General features: G+C 45.7%; 2 protein-coding genes across 6 annotated transcripts in view; one reads left to right on the top strand and one right to left on the bottom strand.

The window, feature by feature from the left end:
• Positions 1–5,108, bottom strand: part of LOC122392337 (serine-aspartate repeat-containing protein F-like) — an 11,886-nt gene extending 6,778 nt beyond the window's left edge. Inside the window, exons 1-2 of one of the 5 annotated variants that reach the window (XM_043387092.1) lie at positions 4,742–5,108; positions 487–577 (exon numbers count right to left, since the gene is read on the bottom strand). The gene's annotated coding sequence lies outside the window, so the exon portion shown is untranslated. Of the gene's footprint in view, positions 1–486; positions 2,723–4,085; positions 4,348–4,525; positions 4,708–4,741 lie in introns of those variants that run through there. The other 4 variants (XM_043387094.1, XM_043387095.1, XR_006258502.1 and 1 more) reach the window with 4 other exon arrangements.
• A 5,701-nt stretch (positions 5,109–10,809) lies between these two features.
• LOC122392336 (actin, clone 403-like) lies at positions 10,810–13,763 on the top strand. Its single transcript, XM_043387089.1, has 3 exons — positions 10,810–11,149; positions 12,237–12,759; positions 13,013–13,763. The coding sequence occupies exons 2-3, from the start codon at positions 12,255–12,257 to the stop codon at positions 13,636–13,638; spliced, it is 1,131 nt and encodes a 376-aa protein (XP_043243024.1). The 5' UTR covers positions 10,810–11,149; positions 12,237–12,254; the 3' UTR covers positions 13,639–13,763.
• The last annotated feature ends 9,428 nt before the right edge of the window (positions 13,764–23,191 follow it).

Raw genomic sequence — 23,191 nt, 5'->3', positions numbered from 1 at the left:
GGACTAGCACAGCTCGGTAAAAAGCGCAAAACAAGAAAACCGTAACACCGAAGCAAGAAACACAAAAGAGTTAAAGGTGTCTTTATTTTGTACCACAGTTTTTGCCGTCTAAAACCGCCTATGCTTCAACAGTTTCCCAAAACCAGAAACTTTTATGGAGGCTAAGTTTAGGTATGAATAAGCACTTAGTTTCGTTAAAATCGGTTGAAAGTTAAAGATTTATAGCCTTTCCAACTCCATTCCACCTGCAAGGAATAAGGTTAACAGATCCTAGAAACCAAACAAATCTGAAACGAAGAACAAAATATTCATTTGATCTCAGTATGTTTTACGCAATACTCATATTTTCAAATAAATACAAAACGTCCGACGTCGGGCAGTTGCTGATGGAAATCTGTACGAGCAAGGCAAGTAACAATGATTAATGAGGAGTGTGTCGTGCTACCATATGCTCATCTCTGATCTACACACACACCACAGACAAACCTTTCTTTTCCCCATGTTGGCTTAATCCACGCTTGGACGGTGGACCTACGCTTGGACTGTACGCATGCGCTTGGATCATGCGTCTGGTCACCTGGAAAATAACAGTGAATTGACAAGTAGTATATAAGTAGTATATACAACTTATATATACTAGTATAGACTAGTATAAGTAGTACATAAGTAGTATATAAGCCTTACATGTCACAGAAAGTGTAAGTCAATAGCAATCACAAATGTCTCAATGAGCGAAGGGTGAAGCTTATTTATCCTTTGAAGGACCCAACCGTATTTTTTTTTTTACCGACAGTGCCCTGTCACTGACCCCCGACCCTTTCCCTATCCCCACCCTCCTACCAATGTCCGATCATTTTTATAAATTTATTCAAAATACTTTGAATGGGTGGATTTCCGATGTCAGAACTAACGCTAAGCGGTGCTTGTTGCGCAGGTTCTGACCTCTAACGCCCGATCGGGAAATTTCGGGTACAAGGCAGAATTTAGAGTCGAATATTTAACGTGTACATCATAGCCGGACACGGCCCGCCCCGCTAACCGGCTTCATCTGGCCTGTAACGCGACCACTGTCACTGTGAATCGCGCATAATAAAGTACCTAAGTATCTGGTTATGTGCACACAAAGCAACTTAATGGCTTCAGGGGCGTAGTCAAGGGGGAGCCATAGGGGCCATGCCCCCTTGAAGCCCAATAGGGCCCCCATCGCGCCAGGCCAGGGGCCCCTATTCCATAGGGCCCCTGGCTGACACAGTGGGCCCTTGGCGATGCAAAGGCCCCTGCGACAGATCATTTGATGCAGCTGCGTAGCCATAATTTGGAGCCCCAATTTTAGAGCCTTGGGGCCCTTTTGAAACCAGGGGGTCCAGGTGGATGGGATGGGTCCAACGGTGTGTGCACAAAATCAAGGTGTAAATAATATGCATATTTTAATTTAGAACATCTGAAGGGCCCTCTGTTAGTCTAAAGGAACCGCTATTTGCATGAGGGGCCCTTTTTGGACCGAGAGGGCCTTCTGTCGGTCTGAGGGGCTTCCGATCGGCCTGAGGGGCCCGTTGTTCGTCCGAAGTGGCCTCTAATCAACTGGAGGGGCGTTTTCCCCACCTGAGGAGCTCCTCTTTCGACATGAGGGGCCTCTGTCAGTCTCAGGGGCCCTCTCCCGACCTGGGAGAGGCCCTCCGCTGTTCTGAGGGCCCCTGTTGGCCTATGGGTCCCTCGATCGGCCTGAGAGAGCCCTCTGTTCACCTGACGGGCCCTCTGTTGATCTGTTTGTCTCCGACTGTTGGTCTGACCCTATGTCGGTTTGAGGGATCGCAGATCGGATCCACTGTCAATCTCTGAGGTGCCCCTATCGGTTTGAGGAGGACCTCAAATGACCTGAACGGGCCGTTACTTTGGCTGAGAGGGCCCTCCATCGGTCTGACAGGGCCCTCTGCACGTGCAAGGGGGCCTTTTATAGGTCTGAGTGGCCCTTAGACGGCTTACATGACCCTCAGACGGCTTACGAGGCTCTCATGGGCTGTGGAGGCCTTTGGCGGTCTGAAGGACACTCATCCGACCTACGGGGCCCTCAGACCGCCCTCAGAACCGGCTGAGCGACTCTTTGAAGCTATTCGTGGGCCTTGCTTCATGCTTGCCCCAAAAACACCCCTCAGTTTTAACATTCTTTTCCTTTCTTTTCTAATAAATATTTCATATATTTATTTGCCCCCCCCCCTCCAAAAATAGTGGATGAAATCCGATGACTTTTTCAATTTTGAGGGGGTTACCTTGAGCCCCTGTCAGTTTGGCCCCCTCCTTTAGGGAAATCCTGGCTACGCCCCTGAATGGCTTTGTGTAATTGGAGACACTGAGGCTGATTAAGAAGACAGTCTTAGACGGACAGACCAATGGCTTAAGAAATAAAACAGCCCAAAAACAAATTTCATGTCAAAAGCAGAAAGTTTCATAGAACTCTTTTGGTACAAAGTATGTGAATCTAGGGAGAAATATCACCAATTTCAGATCTTTGACATGCTCTACTCAACGCGATGAAGTTGTTTCTGAAAACGAAGGTGAGAAAGAATGTACAAGATTAGTACTTGGTCAGGTGCACACACAGCTACCTACTTACTTTCTTCCACTAGCTTACATGTGCATTTGCCTTAAATGATAATTACCCAGCTATTTTTGGTACTGGAAAATAGCATTTAAAGACAATGAGGCTAATTCAATAGACGGAATGAGAAAATTGACAAAGTTGTAGAAAAGAAAGACCAAAAACACCTAAGCCCAAAGCAAAGCGTTTCATTAGGCATTTTTGGTATTAAGTGAACCTCAAGGGTTACCTTGAGTTCCAGGGCACTAACATGTTCTAATCAACCTGCTGAATGCGTTTCCAAAGACATAATGGAATAAGAATGAGAGAGATTCAATTGCGCATCAAGAATAGTAGGTACCTGGTCAGGTGCACACAAACAGCAAAGTCACTTAATATCATGACATGCATGTGCATTTCCCTTAAATACAAATAGCCCAGTTTTTTTTATACTGGCAAATAACATTGGAGACAGTGAGGCTGATTCAGATAACAGACTTTGGAAATGGCCAGTGGTTTAGAAAGAAAAGTCCAAAACACCTTTCATGTCAATTGCAGAAAGTTCCGTAAATCACTTTTGGTATTATGTGAATGTTTGAAGATACCTAACCCAAGTTTATTAGAAGGATGAAGAATAACTTGTTAAACAATATCACAAGTTTCATGGATTTGACATGTTTTACTCAATGCACTGAATTTGTCTCTAAAAAAGGATTGAGAAAGAGTGAGGGTGTCGATCGTGCAACAAGAATAGTAAAGGTGCAAATTGTACTTAGTAAGGTGCAAACAAAGCTACTTACTGCCACAGGCTTACATGTGCAGTTCTCTTAAAATAATAGCAATCCATTTATTTTTGGGTACTGAAAAATAACATTTAAGACACTGAGTCTAATTCAATCAACAAAATTGGAAAATAGGCAAAGCTGTAGAAAAGAAAGCCCAATAACACCTGAGTAGGTACAAAGCGGAACGTTTCGTTAGGCACTTTTGGTAATGGGTGAATCTCAGGGGCTATCTTAAGTTCCAGGACTCCAACATGTGTCAACCAATGTGCTGAATGCATTTCTTAAGACATAATTGGGAAAGAATGAGAGGGCGTCAATCGCGCATCAAGAATAGTACTAGATTAGGTGCACACAAACTATAGAACTATTTAATACGACTTGTATGTGCATTTCCCCTTATACCTGCATCTCCCCTTAAGTACCTATAGCCCAGTTATTTTTGGTACTGGCAATTAGCATTGGAGACACTGATACTGATTCAGAAGCCAGAATTGAGAAGCACCAGGTTTAAAAAAGAGAACAGCTGAAAAAACACCATATGTCAACAGCGGAGTTTCGTAAAACATTTTTGGGATTGTTATTCTAGGGAGGTATCACATGTTTCAGAGCTTTGACATGCTCTACTCAACGCACTGAGTTCATTTCTAAAAACAAAATTGAGAAAGAATGAAAGAGGGTCAATAGCGCAACAAGAATAGTACCTAGGTACTTGGTCAGGTGCTTACCTACAAACTAATAACTGCCACTAGCTTACATGGACTTTTCCCTGAAAATAATAATAACTACATGTTATTTTAGAAGCTGGAAAATAGCATTTAGGACACTGACACTTATTCAATGACAGAATTGGAAAATTTGCAAAGTTGTAGAAACAAAAACCAAAAACACAAGTCCAAAGCCGAATGTTTCGTAGAACACTTTTGGTATTGGGTGAATCTCAGATGTTAGCTGAAGTTTCAGAGCTCTAACATGTTCTTTTCATCTTGCTTAATACGTTTTTGAAGGCATCTAATGTTCTGAAATTATTATGAAATTAATCCTGAAATTATTGGTAGGGCTCGGGACCTACCAAGCCTATGGAAAACAACACCCATGCACTGAAGCTGATTTAAACTTGAACTGGATAATTACCAATATTTAAGAACAGACAGACAATAACACTCACCTTTAAAAAGGCTAAATCTCCAAAGAACACTAAGGATTGGGAAATCCCTGGAAGGTCTTATTTGGTAGGTAGGTACACTTTCGATACTTATTTAAGAGAATAAACTATCAGCGCCTGACACCGCCTTGAACCATCTGTCTGAATGAGCATGGAATAATTCTGAAAAGGCTTTGCTATCCTAATTCACGAATGGGAAAATAGGCATGATGCACTTACAAATCGGACGACAGTAGTTGTTGTTCACGAAGTTGACGAAAATCCACGCGAAAACCACCGGAAAAGTTAAATCTAAAAACGTACAAACTTCTTATAAAAAGGCGGTTGGAGGCACGCGAAAGTTGGGCCAATGAGCGTCGAAGCCAAAGGCGTTTTGAGTAAACTGACCAATCAACATAATGTACCTATTACGTCATAGTATGAGGCAACCAATCTACGCGCAAGGGCCGCATGCTCCCTGTTTATCCAGCAAAGGATTCAGATTGAGTCTGATTTAACAAAAAAGATTCAAATTTAAATTAACTCAAGAATAATCCTAGGTGTTTGATATTAAATAAACAAATATATTAATACAAAATATTATCCCAAATGCAAAGAACAAATGTATTGCGGCAATGAATCGCTAGTCATGATTCATGAATGGTGGATATGCCTTCGATTCCAAACACCACTATCCGTCGCACAGAATAGGAAACGCTCCGAAATTTCCGCACTCACACACTTTCCGCACTCGATCTCAAAAGACGTGAAATTTCGGGACACTCCGAAAACTCTTAAATCGTTCAAAAAATGAAAAATATGGGTATATCCGCCTTCTAAATCCGAGGACACCAAAACTGTCCGTGAATGTGACATGGTGTCCTCACATTGCAGGTGTGCGATCACAAAATGACCCCAAAAGTGATGGCTTACAAGTACACACACACACACACACACACACACACGCACACACTTATGCCTATGCGCAATGTTATGGGTGTGGTGTCATGTTTAATAATAAACATTGTTTATTATTAATTTAGCCTTTTCGAACTGCTAAAACCATTGTATGACCAATGACACTGACCATAGAATGGAGAAAAAGGATGTGTATATTCCTTTTCGCGACGAACATTGGGCACCTATTAGACCGTTTGACTCGTTTGGTACCGATACATTTTAGTACATAGTTGCTTACCAGCAGGTTTTCCCTTTCGAATGAAATGTCGATTGCTTTGCTTCTTTTATGATACAGAATTATTGCACTGAGACATCGTCCAACAACTGTGTAACAATTTTGCTTCTTTGCTTTCAAATTCACTCAAAGGTCAAGTGCCCAACGTGTGCCGTTGTAAAAAGAGTTTATGACATACATGAAGTTGACTCGCGTTGTTCCGGCTCAGTCCATCGTGATAAGCTAGACCCGAGACTTAATTGGTTCGAGATGTCTTGACTCAACTACAACAGTGTTTACTGTTGAGCCTAGTTTACCTATAAGTTTGCTGTTAACCCGCGCACCGACGGGGGGGCGGATATCCGCCCCCCCCTGAGGTTTTTCGCGGATAGCGGGAAAACCGCGGCGCGTAGCGCCGCGAAATTTGGTATGACTATTCTCTAATCAATTTTACACATGGTGTGCAAGTTTGAACCTCCTAACTTTTAAGGTCAGGTCACCAGGTCACTTTGAATGACCCAACCTCAAGTCACTTTTTTGCAACTTTGTCACCGTGCCAGAGCTACAGTAGATGTCGGAGGCCTTTGAAAGTCGCAGGATGTTATTAGGTCATTCGTAGCTACAATTTGTATATCTCGGAATTTTGATGTCGGTGACCTAAGGTCAGGTCAATTTCGCGACCTCCCCATTATAAGTCAATGGGGGAAAAATCAACTCCCTGTTTTTACCACTAAAACGGGTCGGAATGGCCCCATATACCATACATGACTTCACATACGATCAACCTTCACTACCTTGAGGTCTGTTTTGCTGTTGGGCAGCTGTAAGGTCATGTGACGTCATCAAAGGTCATCAAAGGTTTTTTGCCAATAACTCCTTACAGGAACAAGATACAGCCGCGCGGATGGTCTCATTGTGTTCAGCTCGTCAAGACGCATCGAATGATATACATGATGACCTCGAGGTCACGTGACCTGAGGTCAACCTTTGACCTTGACCTTTCGAGGTCAACATATATATCATTCGATGCGGATTGACGAGAGGATCACGATGATGCCCTTAGTTTGTTCCTATCTTGACTACTTCGAAAGTTATTCGAGAAAAACCCTCTCCATATCTAGCGCCGCCATTTTGACTTTTTCGACCCCTGTGACGTCATCTTTGACCTGACCTGAAAATGACCTTTGTAAAAATTGTAGACCTTGTCCGTGCGTATCCGATGCCGTTTACCGCTTGTCGCTATCTTGCTTCGTTCTCGAGATCTCAGGGGGGGCGGTCATCCGCCCCCCCCCCCCCCCGTCGGTACTAAGTTGGCGCAGACCCCCGTCGGTGCGCGGGTTAACCCTCGCGGGCCCGGGGGGGGCGTTTTTGGCCCCCCCCTGGCGAATATTTGCGATACCTCCCAAACGCTTAGGGATAGGAAGGCGAAACTTTCAGTACCTTTTCTCCCATCAATTTGACATCTTCTGAAGTAAAAAATTTGGACCTAGCCCCCTTGATGACGTCACAAGGTCCATTTTTCTAGACCCCTGCACGGCAAACTTCGGGGTCACAGACGCAAACTTCAAATAGCTGCTAAAAATAGAGTTTTAGAGATAAAGACAAATTACGAGCACGGCTGTGTAGCGTTTGACCTAGAGAAAAATAGAAAAATAGTTTTGGTGACCTGAGGTCAGAGGTCAGGTCAACGACCCCGAAATGTGGTTTTAGTTTTTCGCAAATAACTTCGACAAAAATGGTCCTAGAGCTACGGCAGTGGTACCATCGCATTTGCCTTGTCAAGCCGCGTCGAATGATATATATTTTGTTCGGAAAAGGTCAAGTTTCATGTTGACCTCATGTGACCTCGAATGACCTCTGGTTGACCTTGACACATGAAAGGTCGTTTATGATGGATTTGTACCCGCTGATCACGAATCTGGCATCTATTTTCCTCTAAGCCTTCATTTAGAGCTTCCGGATGGCAAAATTGTCTTATTTATTATTACTAACTTGAATCAGTGAAATAGCCTCTAGCAGGGATACTCTTCTGTGACCTTGACCTTTGAGCAGCCTTGTATCGTAAGATGAACCACAAATAGGGAACTGATAAGCCTCAAAACATTTCAAAACATCTTGGAAGTTAGCACGCAAGATGTGCGAAAAAGTGCCAAGTTTGAGGTCAATTTTGAGCGTGACCTTGACCTTGACCTTTGATTTGGAGCACATTTTCAGAATCCTCAGATTCTCTTCTTTCGTTTGACACCCAATTTTGTCGGTTTGATGCAGCCTGCCGTCCTCTAGAAGGCTTACTTTGAGATCACTACACATGTGCCGGTTTTGGCCTTTGACCTTGACCTCTGACCTTGAAAATTGACCTGAGGTCAAAAATTTTAGGTGCATTAGAATCGTCTCGTAAGGACCTTTCGTTTGGTATCGCTTTTGTTTCCGTAGCTCCCTTATTTACGGAGTTAGACAGGGGGGGGGCGAAAAACGCCCCCCCCGGGCTGCGGTGGTTGGGATTACCCCCCGGGCCCGGCCGGGTTAATGCCTGACTCCCGACGGCCGGTTCGAATCTCACAGTATTGGCTGACACCCCCCACACACACACACACTCACACACAAACCACTAAATCGGAAATTGCATCCATGCGAAAGAGGGCAGTAAAGGAAAAAATGGCAAAAGGTTCTGAGAATACCAAAAAAAGACCTGTGGTAGCCGGTAGGTTTATGTGAGTGTAGGTTATCCATTTGTAAGATTTTTCTTTGAATACCTATCTGTGTCACTGGTCTACCGATCTGAGACTCAACTGATACGATCCGGACCTACATACGGGCAGTAGGGTGTGTCACTAGAAACAGATCAAGCGCTTCCGCTGATTTTCCTTGTCCCTGTGTCTATGGAAGCCCATTGGTGCAGTTCTTTTTTCCATGCATCGAAAATTCGATCGGCGCCGGCTGAAAGAAGTTCGGGATTTATCGTGGCGCCCGGCGTTGCAGTCTCCATGTTTGGCGTAATGCGTTTGATGACACTAACACCAGCCGCGCGCGTCTCCGCATGTTAGCGTCGACAGACGCTGTCAATACGGATGTAAGCAATGCAAACGAGGCAGTATCCTCTATTTACACAACGGTTACACAGAAAAGATGCATCTTTGCCATTCAATAGCAAACTGAATTCAACTGAATTAGCATTTGCCTACCTTGCATGGTTCAGGGGACCGATTTTCTTGCAGGCCTCCTTTGCGGAGATGTTGCCCGTCCGCACGGCTCTGGTGAGCTGATACGGCAGGAGTTGGTCGCTGCTGAGGTCGGCGATGATTTTGTCAGATCCAGCTCTGGGCCGCTCACCGGTCGGAACTTCACGGGAGAAAGACGGTCACGGAGCAGCCGGCTGCCTTGCCCAACGGCCCCGTGAATAATCCGGGTCCACTGGTTTTGCCGTCCAAGTTTTGGAACACTTCCCTGAGTACAAGCTCATGTGAGTGCACCTGGCAAACAAACCAATGGACCGTTTTCTCTTGAATAAGCTCCAAAAGTCGGCATATTCCACCAGACCTGCCCGTATTGACAGCCGCGCCATCGCAGCCTATTAGCCAGAGTGGCAACGTTTATCAGCATTCAGCTCATTGGCTTGATCAATGGCTTTACCCGAAATTGGCGTAAAGTTGGAGAGATATTCGTTTCCTGGTTCTGCTACATAGCCACATGTTCCTCAGTTGCCCTGTAGCCGCCTCGGCCCGTGCTAGTTTGATCATGCCTTCCATCAAAGTACATGGCCTTGAGCTCAGCGTCGCTGTGTTGCTGGTCCCGCGCGGCCACTGCATACTTTGTCTCATCCGGCATCTTTCTCTCCATACTTTTTCGGGTCGACCAGCAATTCTGTTTTGCCGCTCGCTACGCGACCGATATCCACCTGAAAACCGTTGATGACGGCCGCTACAGTACGGTTGGATAAACCACCTACCTGTCAGTCAGCTGCCAGTGCAGTGTTTGTCATATCATCATCGTTTGAGTCTTTGATGCATTCCTTCATCTCAAATTCACTTGTGACGTCTTCATTGCTGTCGTTGGTGTCGGTCGTTGCCGACGAGTCTACCTGGCCTGTGTCGATTGACGCCGTTGGAATAGGTACGGAGGTGGGAAGGACCAGCTTGACCCACGTCGCCCCTCCCCTCGTTCCGCTCCCGTCTCATTCTAAGGCTCGCAGTCTTACGTCGTTTCCCCGTCTCCTCGTAGTCCACACCATCCAGTCTCATCTTCCGAACTCCTCTCTGGTCTCGAAGGAATGCTACTTCCGCTGGCGGTACCCGGTTTGAAAGTGGACAGGTACAGCTGCGTAGATCTTTACAGCGGCAGCGGGCGATGTCAAAAAGCTTACGAAACAGACTCGCGTTAGAAAGACTTAGTTTCGTTTGTCCCTCCGCATTCTTTTGGGCACCTTGTTCGATCGGCGAAATCTTTCGTAGACTTGCTTTACCTTCCGAACCACATAATGCATTTGCATCGTTGGTATGCCCTCACTCGACCACATTGCAACCACCGCTTCCGCTGCTTCACATAAACATGCAGTGACTGTCCGCTCACTTTTTCTATCCCCTGCCAAGAGTCTCACATAGTTCACTACATCTCTGTTTGTAGGCAGCTGATTTACCAGCAGCACACTGGGAGACCCGATAACAAAATGCTTCCCCTTGCTTCGCAACGGCATCACTGCGGCACGGATAGTCCGATTCGATTGCGCCACACACACTTCTGCTCACGCCGCAGCTGAAACCAGACTGACCCACGTTCTTCGCAAGCTCGTGTGCCTCGGGGAGACAGCACATGACTCGAAAGCCGACACATTGTGTTGCCGACGGAGGGGTGATACCCGAGACCCCGCTCACGTTGCCCTCTGTCCATCTGTGCTCTCATTCTCCCTGCCCCACCCGTGATAGTCTTGCCAAGGCTGCAGCGTGATCCTATTATATGAATCATCTGTGGGTCCCTGAATGGCCTCAACACATTAAGATAACGATATGTTTCGTCCGACGTCCATTTAAACAAGAAATAGCAATAGAATTTTAACCGTCAAACGGTGTTGGCCGCTATAGGCCGGCGGCGAGTCATATGGCTGGTGTTAGCGCTACGGTACGCATTGTGTTCAGTATGGAGACTTCAACGCCGGGCGCCACGGGAAATGTCGAAATTGATTGGGCCCGCGCCGCCTGAATTTTCGGTGCAGCGAAAAAAGAACAGTGCCAATGGGCTTCAATGAACCCAGGGACAAGGAATATCCGCGGAAGCGCTTGATCTGAGACAAAAATATTAGATATGACACACCCTAACGGGCAGATAACGCCGCCTTCCTGTCTATCGCCCCCCTACCCCCCCCCCCCCCCCCACCGACGCGTCTCAAGTGCCAGCGATAGTGATTTTATAAAGCCGGGGAAGATGGGGCGCGGCCTCACTCGAACGGGTCAGGTCGCAGAGAAGTCGCCACAGGTGCACAGGTGAGACTTGAGTCCAACACTGTACACCGCCTCATCCCATTAGCTGGTTGTGAGACATACCCAACCTTTTCTGTTTGTGTTTTTCATAAACAGAAGGGGCTACAGAAACAGAAGGGTGTGTGTTTTTTTTTCCTTACCCTTCATTGAAAAGTTCTTCTTCGTGCTTCGGGATGGTGGTCATTGGGCAGTGGGAAAACGAAACATTTCTATTAAGATATCTGTTTGCGAATATTTTGTTTCCCGAAAAATGTAAAGAACTTGCAAAGTAGGTGAAATTATATAATGATGCATGCAACTTACTGTTAGCTCCATGAGCAGCAATCCTGAGCATTCAAATTGTACTTACAGTGCATGCATAAATCAGGCCTCATATACGAGATATTATTTTCCCTAGGTATTAGGTACTTATTTTGATGTGCCTACAAACCTTATCAGTTCACTCTTGTCGGCGATAGTGTCGCACTAAGGTAACTGTATGTAGACGTCAATGCCGTATTTGAACTTAAAACGTAAATGCCGTATTTGAGCTTAAGATGTCAATGTTTTACACTCTAGCATGATATCTTGCACCATGATTGAACTATAGAAACTTCAACTGTAGAGGGCAATGCCGCAGTTGTATTGTAGGCGATCCTAAGAGAAGACTCAATGCCGCTCTTTTCCTGCAGGTGCAATGCCGTAAATAAGTGTAGACGGCAATGCCGTAAAATAACTATAGACGGCAATGCCGTAATTTCGCTCTGGATATTGCCGTATTTATTGCAGACAGTAATGTAGCCATTGCCGTATTTCAACTTAAGACAATGATGCCGTATTTTAGCTGTAAGTGTAGAAAGGAAGTTGTATTTTAGAGGAAGTGTAGATGGCAGTGTCGCTTTAGCTCTCGACTGTGCCGTTTCCTCATGTAAATGGGAAGCCTGGCACTGATTATAAGAAGTGGCCACTGCCCTATCCGTGTGGTACAATCGGTGGCAGTACCGTATTACTTTGTCACCTACAAGTCGTTATGTTTTAGGTGTGCACCTTGGTTGATTGTCGTGGAATAGAAAACATGTGTTATTACAATGACTTGATTCCATTTTTGCAGGAGACTCAATAGGCCAACATGTGTGACGACGAGGTTGCCGCTCTGGTTGTGGACAATGGCTCCGGCATGTGCAAGGCCGGTTTCGCCGGAGACGACGCTCCGCGTGCCGTCTTCCCGTCGATCGTCGGCCGGCCCCGCCACCAGGGCGTCATGGTCGGCATGGGACAGAAAGACTCCTACGTCGGCGACGAGGCCCAGTCCAAGCGTGGTATTCTCACCCTGAAGTACCCGATCGAGCACGGCATCGTCTCCAACTGGGACGACATGGAGAAGATCTGGCACCACACCTTCTACAACGAGCTGCGTGTCGCGCCCGAGGAGCACCCGGTGCTGCTGACCGAGGCGCCGCTCAACCCCAAGGCCAACCGCGAGAAGATGACCCAGATCATGTTCGAGACGTTCAACACGCCCGCCATGTATGTGGCCATCCAGGCGGTGCTGTCGCTGTACGCCTCCGGCCGCACCACCGGAATCGTCATGGACTCCGGCGACGGCGTCTCCCACACCGTCCCCATCTACGAGGGTGTGTATGATTGACCCAAAACCCCGATCATATTCATGACTTACCTTTGTAAAAGCGAAGGAACGTTTATTCATACGTAAAGTAGATTAAATCAGCTGCAATGTAAATACAGTTGGTACTTTTCGCACACATTCACATGCAAGTAGAAACTGCCGTCAGTAACGTTTATACTGAAAATTTCTGAAAGCTAATGAAGCACATTTCTGATTTAGGTGCCCACGTATAATTCATCCCGAGTTAATTCTGTTTACAGGTTATGCTCTGCCGCACGCCATCCTGCGTCTGGATCTGGCCGGCCGTGACCTGACCGACTACCTGATGAAGATCCTCACCGAGCGCGGCTACAGCTTCACCACCACCGCCGAGCGCGAAATCGTGCGCGACATCAAGGAGAAGATCTGCTACGTCGCTCTGGACTTCGAGCAGGAGATGGCCACCGCGGCCAGCTCGAGCAGCCTGGAGAAGAGCTACGAGCTGCCCGACGGCCAGGTCATCACCATCGGCAACGAGCGCTTCCGCTGCCCCGAGGCGCTGTTCCAGCCCTCCTTCCTGGGCATGGAGTCGTGCGGCATCCACGAGACCACCTACAACAGCATCATGAAGTGCGACGTGGACATCCGTAAGGACCTGTACGCCAACACGGTGCTGTCGGGTGGCAGCACCATGTTCCCAGGTATCGCCGACCGCATGCAGAAGGAGATCACCGCTCTGGCGCCCAGCACCATGAAGATCAAGATCATCGCTCCCCCGGAGAGGAAGTACTCTGTCTGGATCGGCGGCTCGATCCTGGCCTCGCTGTCCACCTTCCAGCAGATGTGGATCTCCAAGCAGGAGTACGACGAGTCTGGCCCCTCCATCGTCCACCGCAAGTGCTTCTAAGATGTCCGGCTTCCAATGGTCCAAATTAATGCAATCATTTGACACGAAAAAAGGAGCTGTGCTCACATAACAGCGATGACTACGTCATTCTTTCCCTTGGCTCAGAATAAATGGTTTACAATACATCGGAAATGTTTATGAGGTGTTGTCTGTTGGAATCTCTACTGCCACGAAGAGGGTGAGGGAGGGTCGTAAAGTTGAGCTGGCCTTATGTCACCGATATAGAAATTCAGCGATATTTACGGGGAAAGCCACGCTAGTTAAATATCCTTCTGGTAAAAGTCTATTAGGTCTCAGAAATAAGGCGAAGCAGTTATTATTATATTTCCTTTAGCAGTACATCACCTTATATTGATAAATTACTATCCAAATTTGCAACAAATAGGCGTCCGCTCCACAGCGATTATCGAGCTAAAAGTTGTACTTGGATTCTTCTCTTACCTAAGTCGCTTTTGGGAGTTTCGTCCACTGAAAATTGAATGGTGTGCAATACCTATCTCCGTGATGCGATGCGTATGCCTACAGCGAGCCCGCAATTTATTCTAAACTTGAAGCTTGCCACAGAACACTAACTGATACAGGTAGGTATGTTTCTCACCATAATGCATAAATATCACCATATAAATTCTCATAAAAATTAGGAGTCTATATGTAAAAACAGCCCGGTCGAAGTAACTCATAAGACATCGCGGTGCAAAGGCCAGCACATGGAAGAGCCTAACTTCAAGGTCAGGACTGTAGAGTATTGGTCGAGATCGACTGTCGGGGCTTGGGGATGATCTAGAAACGAACATATTTTATCGTAGCTACAAGAGCGACAAGCTGTTGTCCATAACACATCGCAGATAAGGGTGACGTTTTTACGCCCCTCTAACTCAGGTCCCTGCGTCACGTAGCGATACCGGACTAATGACATTCTAAAGGCCATCGAAAATCATGACCTCAGAATCATGTGAATCATGACCATAAATAAAATTTAAAAAAGGAAAACCAGAGACTGGCGACTGGAGAGTGCCTGCCTATGCGAGCATGCTCCAGTCATTTTCAGGTCAGGAGAAACGTCAGGCTATAAGAGATCATTACGGACGTCGTTTCCCCTAATAGGACGTTCCTGATCGTGGATGTAGCCAGACATTGGCTCATAGCTCGGGGTCTGAGGGAGATGAAATAGGTACCTATTGCAAGAACATTCCAGAGCTTGGAACTATTTTCCATACTGCCTCGGCTTACAACTAAGGCTAACAACAAAACAGTTTAGTTTTCAGACGGTTAACAAAGGTGGGCAAACGGTATAATTGTTATATCGTGGCTGGCTGACGGCCTTTGTTGATTAACCCGCGCCCTGCTGGGGGGGGGGGGTGTTTGAACACCCCCCCCCCCCTTGCGGTTTTTCGCGAATATCTCAAAAACGGCGGCGCGTTTTTGGTACACCTTATCATACATCAATTCTACACATGTTGTGAAAATTTCAGACCAAGGTCATTCAAGGTCAGGTCACCAGATCACTTGAAGTGACCTCGCCTCATAAAAAGTTTCAATGTCTGTCATAGCTACACCGAGTGACCGATCGCTTTGAAACTTTCAGGGATTGCTAAGAGCAATAGCATGTACAAAATGTATATCTCAGAATTTTGATATCGATGACCTAAGGTCAGGTCAATTTTGCGACCTCCCCATTAGGTATAGGGGAGAGTGGGGCAATGGCGACACCATAAGCATTTTGCTAAAGAGCTTAGCTATTTGAGGCTATTTTATGGTGATTTTGACTGTGGTTGTAGCCAAAGGAATAGGCTTTCAGATAGCACCCAGTTTAAGTATCTCAGATCACTGATGACAGATTCAGAGCCTACGCGAAAATGTGGTGAAAAATGGAGGTGCAAAAAAGCGAGGGGTAATGCCGGCCACTAAGTGCAATAGCACAAAAGTCGAAATATCGTCACTGGTATTCATCCTTAAACCGTTCTTTCGATGGAAATTTAAGTGAGAATTAAGAAACGACAACTGTATTCAGCAGTTAACAGTACACTGCACTGCAACACAACACTGCACTCGCTGCAACACAACAGCGCGGCGCCAACAGAGCAGCAAAGTAACACAACCGTAAACACAGCAAGCAAACTGATGCAGCCGTAAACACAGCAACCCGAAACGTTGAGCTTTAACGACAGAAGTCGCAAACAAAACAGCGTGGAGTCATTCCGGACACGTGTCCGGTATTACCCCGAGGTCAGCTTTATTTTAAGAAAGCAGGCAGCAGTCAAAGGCATTGCGCCGCAAACGCCTCACATCCAGCAGTCGCCTAAGAAAGGCTTAATTGAAGGTCATTGCAAAGCAGCACTTCTGAAAATGCGTTAACACATTTCACAGTCAGCAAATAGATGCAACAAAAATTAAAAATCAGATACGAAAAACACATTTGACGCTATAAAAATGAAAATAATGGAGCTACCGTGACAAACTTGCACCACGTGCTAGAATGGCGCTCAACTGAAATGTAAACAACATCAGCTGATTAGTGATGGACAAAGTACTCACTAGAGATCGGTGGCCGGCATTACCCACCGTCCGCCATTGCCCCACTCTCCCCTAAGTCAATGGGAGAAAATTGAAATGCGCCTCCTTTGGACGAAAGACATTATAAACACTCCCAAACACTGAATTACAAGTGGTTTAGACACACTGAACATGAAAATGGTGTCCGTGACCCCTGTTTATGCCCTGAGGTCATCTTAGGTCACGAATGGTATCTAACAGTTTTTCGCAAATAACTTTTGATAGAGGCATGCTAGAGCGATGAAAACGCCTTAGATGTGTTCAGCTCGACGATACGGATCGACTGATATGCAACATGACCCTTTCCGGTCAGGTCATGACCTTGACCTGAGGTCAAATTTCCAAGCTGACCTTTCAAGGTCAAGTTATAGTTCATTCGATGCGTCTTGACAAGAGGAACACGATGCCGGTAAAAGTAAGCTCGTACAAGGCTTGGGTCAAAAGTTATTGCAGAAAAACTGTTTCCGAAAAAATCGGCTATTTTTGCAGTTTTTGCCCCCTGCAGGCAAAACCGTTGACGTTAGGTCAAATCTGAGAGAATCACTCAGAAAGGGCGGTAATAGGGCTATCGAATGCGCTTTTCCGCGGCGCTGTAGCTCTATTGGTTCCCGAGTTATGCGTTGGCTTCTTGGAAATTGTCAACATTCGACCTGGAAATCGGCGAAATTTTGCCTTCAATGACCTCTGGTGACCTGACCTTTGACCTGACCAAAAAATTGACCGAAGTGATTTCCTCATTATTTTTGACGCTCTTTCGAACGCCGCCTTCCGCGTATCGCTACGTGGCCCAGGAGCCGAGTTAGAAGGGGGGGGGGGGGTAATTTTCTGAGTAATTTTCTCAGATTTGACCTAACGTCAACGGTTTTGCCTGCAAAGGGCAAAAACTGCAAAAATAGCCGATTTTTTCGGAAACAGTTTTTCTGCAATAACTTTTGACCCAAGCCTTGTACGAGCTTACTTTTACCGGCATCGTGTTCCTCTCGTCAAGACGCATCGAATGAACTATAACTTGACCTTGAAACGTCAACTTGAAAATTTGACCTCAGGTCAAGGTCATGACCTGACCGGGAAGGGTCATGTTGCATATCAGTCGATCCGTATCGTCGAGCTGAACACATCTAAGGCGTTTTCATCGCTCTAGCATGCCTCTATCAAAAGTTATTTGCGTAAAACTGTTAGATACCATTCGTGACCTAAGATGACCTCAGGGCATAACGTTAGGCGCCACGGGCGGACATCGATAGCAGCGCCTCTATCGGTCACTAGGGAAAGCTGGGCTGTAGGCGACGATATACCGGCTGAGTTGTCACACGTTGAATAGGTTTATAGCCATCCGTCTTGTGAAAAAGTTGAACTTTTGCCTTAAATATTTCTACAGGCAATTTTAGAAGTGTCTTCACGTGGATTACAAAACCGTTTAGATTATTGTATTCACTTCAAGCTTGCCCTATTGTTCTTGATGATGCGGGAACTATTTTTAATTAGTGGTTCTAGCTTAGTAAAAGAACATACTGTGCAAACGATGAAAAAAGCATAAATGGAAGATTTTAAATGCAATTTTCTCTAACAATTAATGGTAAATTCTCTACATATCAAGGAAAAAGTGCATGCTATTTGATAATTCAAAGTTCTTGGGGCCAGTTGTTTTCTTCTTTTCTTACGTCGCCCCAATGGCCGCGAATACACTTGTGATAACGCCTATCGAACAGGGGGTCACGGACACCATTTTCATGTTCAGTGTGTCTAAACCACTTGTAATTCAGTGTTTGGGAGTGTTTATAATGTCTTTCGTCCAAAAGAGGCGCATTTCAATTTTCTCCCATTGACTTATAATGGGGAGGTCGCAAAATTGACCTGACCTTAGGTCATCGATATCAAAATTCTGAGATAAACATTTTGTACATGCTATTGCTCTTAGCAATCGCTGCAAGTTTCAAAGTGATCGGTCACTCGGTGTAGCTATGACAGACATTGAAACTTTTTATGAGGTGAGGTCACTTCAAGTGACCTGGTGACCTGACCTTGAATGACCTTGGTCTGAAATTTTTACAACATGTGTAGAATTGATGTATGATAAGCGCCGTTTTTGAGATATTCGCGAAAAAACCGCAAGGGGGGGTGTTCAAACACCCCCCCCCCCCAGCCGGGCGCGGGTTAACCCACGCATGACCGGGGTATTTTCCATAACGCCAGTGACTGGGGGGCGCTCTCCATAGCCCCCTCCTATCTCCGAAACTACTGTGCCGATCGTCAAAATTCAAACTGTGTCTGATAGCCCTGTAAAAATTGTCTGCAGAAACCTATTTTCATTGACCTCGATGCTACCCCGATAACGTCACAGGTCAGGTCAAAGTAAAAATTATCAGCATTTTTGCTTGTTCACAATTTAGGCTCTGACCGCCGGCTGGCGAGTCCGATCAGGCTCATTTTTGGTTTACGCACTCCTTGATATATGCCTTAGATACCCTGAGGGTACCGAACTTTTGCTTCGAATGTTTTTCAGGTCAAAGCCAGGTCATCCTAGGGCACGAAAATCGTTTATCATGTATCGGTCACGTAACGCATGTTTTATGGTCCATTTTAGGTAGGTACTCGTAGATTGCGAAAATAATGTCTGTGTCATTTGAGGTCATTTGCATCTGAATTTACGGGAGGTCAGGTCACTTTTAGGTCAGAAAAGGTCGAATTTTGAATATGATTTTTTTTGTAACAAAAAAGTGCCTATCAAATGCACTTTGAGGCTTGAGCTCAGAAACACGATAGTGCCATTTATATTGCTCTGCGATGTCAAAAACGCACCTACTGAAAAATGGTTTTGAAAAATATATAATTGTAAAATATTGACAATGGTGCAAATAACTTGCCTATTCTTGAAGATACCTATTGGGCTTAAACTTGCTAGAGTAGTCAATCATTGGATGTTCTATCACACATATTCCGATTTTGCGAAAAAATCAAAAAACTTTTTGAAAAAAAAAAACAGAAAAATTGTAATCTTAGGTAAAAACGTTTATAACCCTCGCGCCGCTGGGGGGTAATTTGGCCCCCTGTGTTTTTCCTAAATAGCAAGAAAACGGCGGCGTGCAGCGCCGCCAAATTTGCAGTACCTGACCAAGCATCAATTTGACACCTCCAAACAAATTTTCAAGTCTTAGGTCACCCTAGGTCAGGAGTTATTGGGGTCAAACTGAGGTCAAGCTCGAGCAAAAATGAGCAAAAAACATGAAATCTTGAAACGCTCACCAAAGCTACATTTACCAAGCATTTTCAAAGTTTTTTATATGGTCATGTAGACAAAACACGGCACTACAAAACTGTTATCTCATATTTTCAAAATTTTTGGATGCTGACCCCAAAAAATTAAAAAAATTGATTTCATTAGAAAAACGCAACAAAAAATCCCAAAGTTTTTTTTTTTGAATTTCGAAAAAAAAACGGAATATGTGTGATAGTCCCTGCGCTCTTGTATCTAGATAGGTACCAATTTTAAGATCGATAGGGTAGCCTGGGGCAAGACGCCCCAGATAATTTATTTTGCTACATAAATTTTGTCCCACATCACCTGGAAGGCCAAATTTGTGCTCAATGCGTTCTTTGGACATTTTACTTTAAATTGCACCCCTCAAATTCATTCACTTATGATCGGACTCCAAGCTAGGAAGTGATTTGTGAAGCAACTGCAAATGGGGCATTTTGCCCCAACCCCAGGGCAAAACGCCCCACGGCCTGGGGCAAGTAGCCCCATACTTTAGATTACAGCTTTAACATGGTAGTTGGCTTAATGTTATGTGAGAGGTCCGTTAGACCTCTGGAGGCACGGCTCTTAAAGGGACTATCCCACCTTTAACATGGGGTTTGAGTTGAGATAGCCAAGTTTGCGGCGAGGTTCAGAAACCACTATGCAACCCCCGCGGCCTCTTGGTGTTGAAGAAATTCGTTCCCTTCATTTGAAAATGGGCCTTGTGCAAGGCCCTATCTTCAACATGGGGCGACCGTTGGTGTGACGTCACCTCGTTTAGTCATTCTTATTTAACCCTCGCCGGCCGAGGGGGGCGGGTGCCGCCCCCCCCCCCCCCCATAGGGTTTTTTCGCGATAGCTCCGAACACGCTGGCGATAGAGAGCTGAAACTTGGCATACCTGACCTTTGATCCAAGCCGGATCTTTTGACACCAACCGCATTTTTGGTTCAGGTCAGGTCACTGACCTATGACGTCATAAGTGAACCTCTGCACGGTCTTCAGATGTCGCAACTTCGCAACGCCCTCACTGCCAGAGGAGATGTCACAGGGAAATGAAACTTGCAGGATCTAGTATCCATTATGAGTCCCACAACTTGTATATCTCGGATTTTTCCTAAAGGTCATATGAGGTCAGGTCATTTTCGTGACCTCACCATTGTAAGTCAATGGGGAAAAATTCAAACTGCTATTCTGGCGCCGGGAACGATCTCCAACTATCTCAAGCACACAGAATCGTGATTTGATGCACTCCTTGCAGGGTTAGATGCGTCACTTTTGCAATGTTGACCTTGCGTGACGTCATTTATGACGTCATCAAGGTCAAGTTAGTTTTTCGTCAATAACTCTTGATCAAATTGAGCTAGCGAGTCGGGAAAGGCACTAATGGACTCAGGAAGGCCTGCCGAATCGAATGATATGCGACATGACCTCTTTCGACCAACTTCGTGACCTGGGGGTGCTGACCTGACCTTGACCTGAGGTCAACACCCCAAGTTGACCTGACCCGGACAAAAAGTATATCATTCGACGCGCCTGAGCGAGGCGAACACGATGCTGCCAAAATCGGCGCTCTGCAGCCGTTTTTTGCGAAGTTATTCACCAAAAACTGAACCGTACCCTGGGGCACTTGACCTGACCTCAGAGGTCACCGGTTGACCTAGGACCTTAAAATCGGGTACCAATCTCTGCGTCTCGTAACGGCGCACACGCTCGTTTTTCCGCGACGCGCTAGCTCCACCAGGGGCGAAACGGCGAGGGGGGGGTCGTACCCGCCCCCCCCCACCCCTCGGCCGGCGCGTATGTAGAAAACCAATAGGTCCGGCGAGGGTTAAATGGGTTTGTTCGTTGAAAAATCGCTTAAAACTTGGTCTGAACTTTGTTGTGGTGCCTACAGAGTAAAAAGAATCAGCTTTATGACAGTAATGTGGCCTGGGAAAGGAGGTAATTTTGGGCTGTGACGTCACATATTTGAAAGTTTGTGTTTGGAATATGGGAAGCCTAAGATGTTTAATGAAAAATAAATGCCAGAACCGTGTTCCTGGTCATCCAATCTATAAAGTCGGGCACAATTTAACCCTCGCATGTGTAGGGGGGGGGGGGGTCGGATGGACCCCTCCCCCAATGATTTTTCGCGAATAACTCGCGTAAAAAGCGGCCGATCGCGACGAAACTTTCAGTACCCTCGCATTGATCAATTTTACACCTACCCTTAAAATTTCATGACCCTGACCCAAATGACCTTTGACCTGTGACCTCTTTTCCGAGACCATGTTTGGCCGGAATCGCGATTTCGCGTATGTCGGCTCGCACTAGCCGCGTGTTTGCAAGCTTTTCGTGGTTTCAAACGTTCAAACATGTGATTTGATGTTACTCCCGTGTGTGTCAAGGTCACCTGAAGGTCAGGTCAGGTCATTGACCTTTGGTGACCTCGGGTGACCTCGGGTCACTTTTTCGAGTTTTACATGTTTCTAGGCTAGTTTTTGGAGCTGAATTCGAATTTAGCAACCATTTGAACATTTACGAAGTAGTTTTGGTGACTTCGTAACATGTTACGAAGCTGTCAGAGGCGGTTGACACGTACTACGAATACCCGTCACGACGCCTACTGGTTGACCTGACCTGACCTGACCCGACCTGGTCTAAATGCTTCAAGACATCATCTGTGATCAAAACTAACACGATATTCGTGATCAGCACCCCGAAAACCCCTTAGCAGCCACACTTTACGACTTTCTAACAGGTCCCGATTTTCCCGACTTTGGGTCATTGACCTGACCTGGAAGGTCAACCAATGACCTAGGACCTTAAAATTGGGTATCATCGGCTTCCTCTCGTCACGGGCAACACGCTCGTTTTTTTCCGCGAAGCTCTAGCTCGATCAGGGGCCAAACGGCAAGGGGGGGGGGGTCCAACCGACCCCCCCCCCTACACATTAGAAGCTGGCAAACGCCGCACACATGCGAGGGTTAACTGGTTTTAACAACATTTTAGAAGGTGGGATAGTTCCTTTAACCCGCGCCCCGCTGGGGGGGGGGGGCAGAATCTGCCCCCCTCCCGTTTTTCGCCAATAACTTCTAAACGCGTTACGCCAGCGACGTCAAACTTTCAGTTTCTTATCATACATCAATTTGACACATTCCCTGAAAATTTGAGCGAAATCCGTCGGAAAGTTTTTGAGAAATCAACGTTTTAGTGACGTCATGTTCGCCATTTTCGCCTCAAAAACGGCAAAATTTCAAATGCCGCTAACATCTTCATTTGTAAAGGAATCAAGACGTAACAAAAAGGTTATACGTGATTCTACTTTGTTTATCAAATGGCTATCTCGGTTTTTTGAAAATTTTGGATTTTGGCCCAAATTTTTTCAACAAACTGACTTTTTTTGGAAAATAATTATAAAATTCAAAATTTTGAGTGCAAAAAGAACCGGGATATATGTCAGAGAACTGCTCTATGTGCACCTACATACCAATTTTTAGAAGAATCGGTTCCAAAATGTGGGAGTTATTCAAAATTTTATGACGTCACGACACACAAAAATTTTGAAAAATGTTTTTTTGGAAGTTCTAGACCTCGTACGGAAACAAAATAGCACCATTCGATTTGCCGTGAAAAACTGCATCAGATAGACACCCTTTTAGGCCTTAACAACCAACTTCAAAATTTGACCTCACTTGACCTGACCTTGACCTGACCTCGACCTAAAATTCATCCAGAGGTGGTCCAGATCACTTATTGAGTGTGCCTGTTGAATTCTATG

Source organism: Amphibalanus amphitrite, unplaced genomic scaffold (genome assembly GCF_019059575.1).
Source record: "Amphibalanus amphitrite isolate SeventyFive unplaced genomic scaffold, NRLGWU_Aamphi_draft 000482F_arrow, whole genome shotgun sequence".
NCBI classification, from domain to species: Eukaryota; Metazoa; Arthropoda; class Thecostraca; order Balanomorpha; family Balanidae; genus Amphibalanus; species Amphibalanus amphitrite.
This window is presented reverse-complemented; position numbering and strand designations above follow the sequence as displayed.

Coding starts and splice junctions, on each gene's coding strand:
- LOC122392336 (XM_043387089.1), top strand. CDS start 12,255: ATGTGTGACGACGAGGTTGCCGCTCTGGTTGTGGACAATGGCTCCGGC. Junction 12,760..13,012: donor CACCGTCCCCATCTACGAGG/GTGTGTATGATT, acceptor TTCTGTTTACAG/GTTATGCTCTGCCGCACGCC.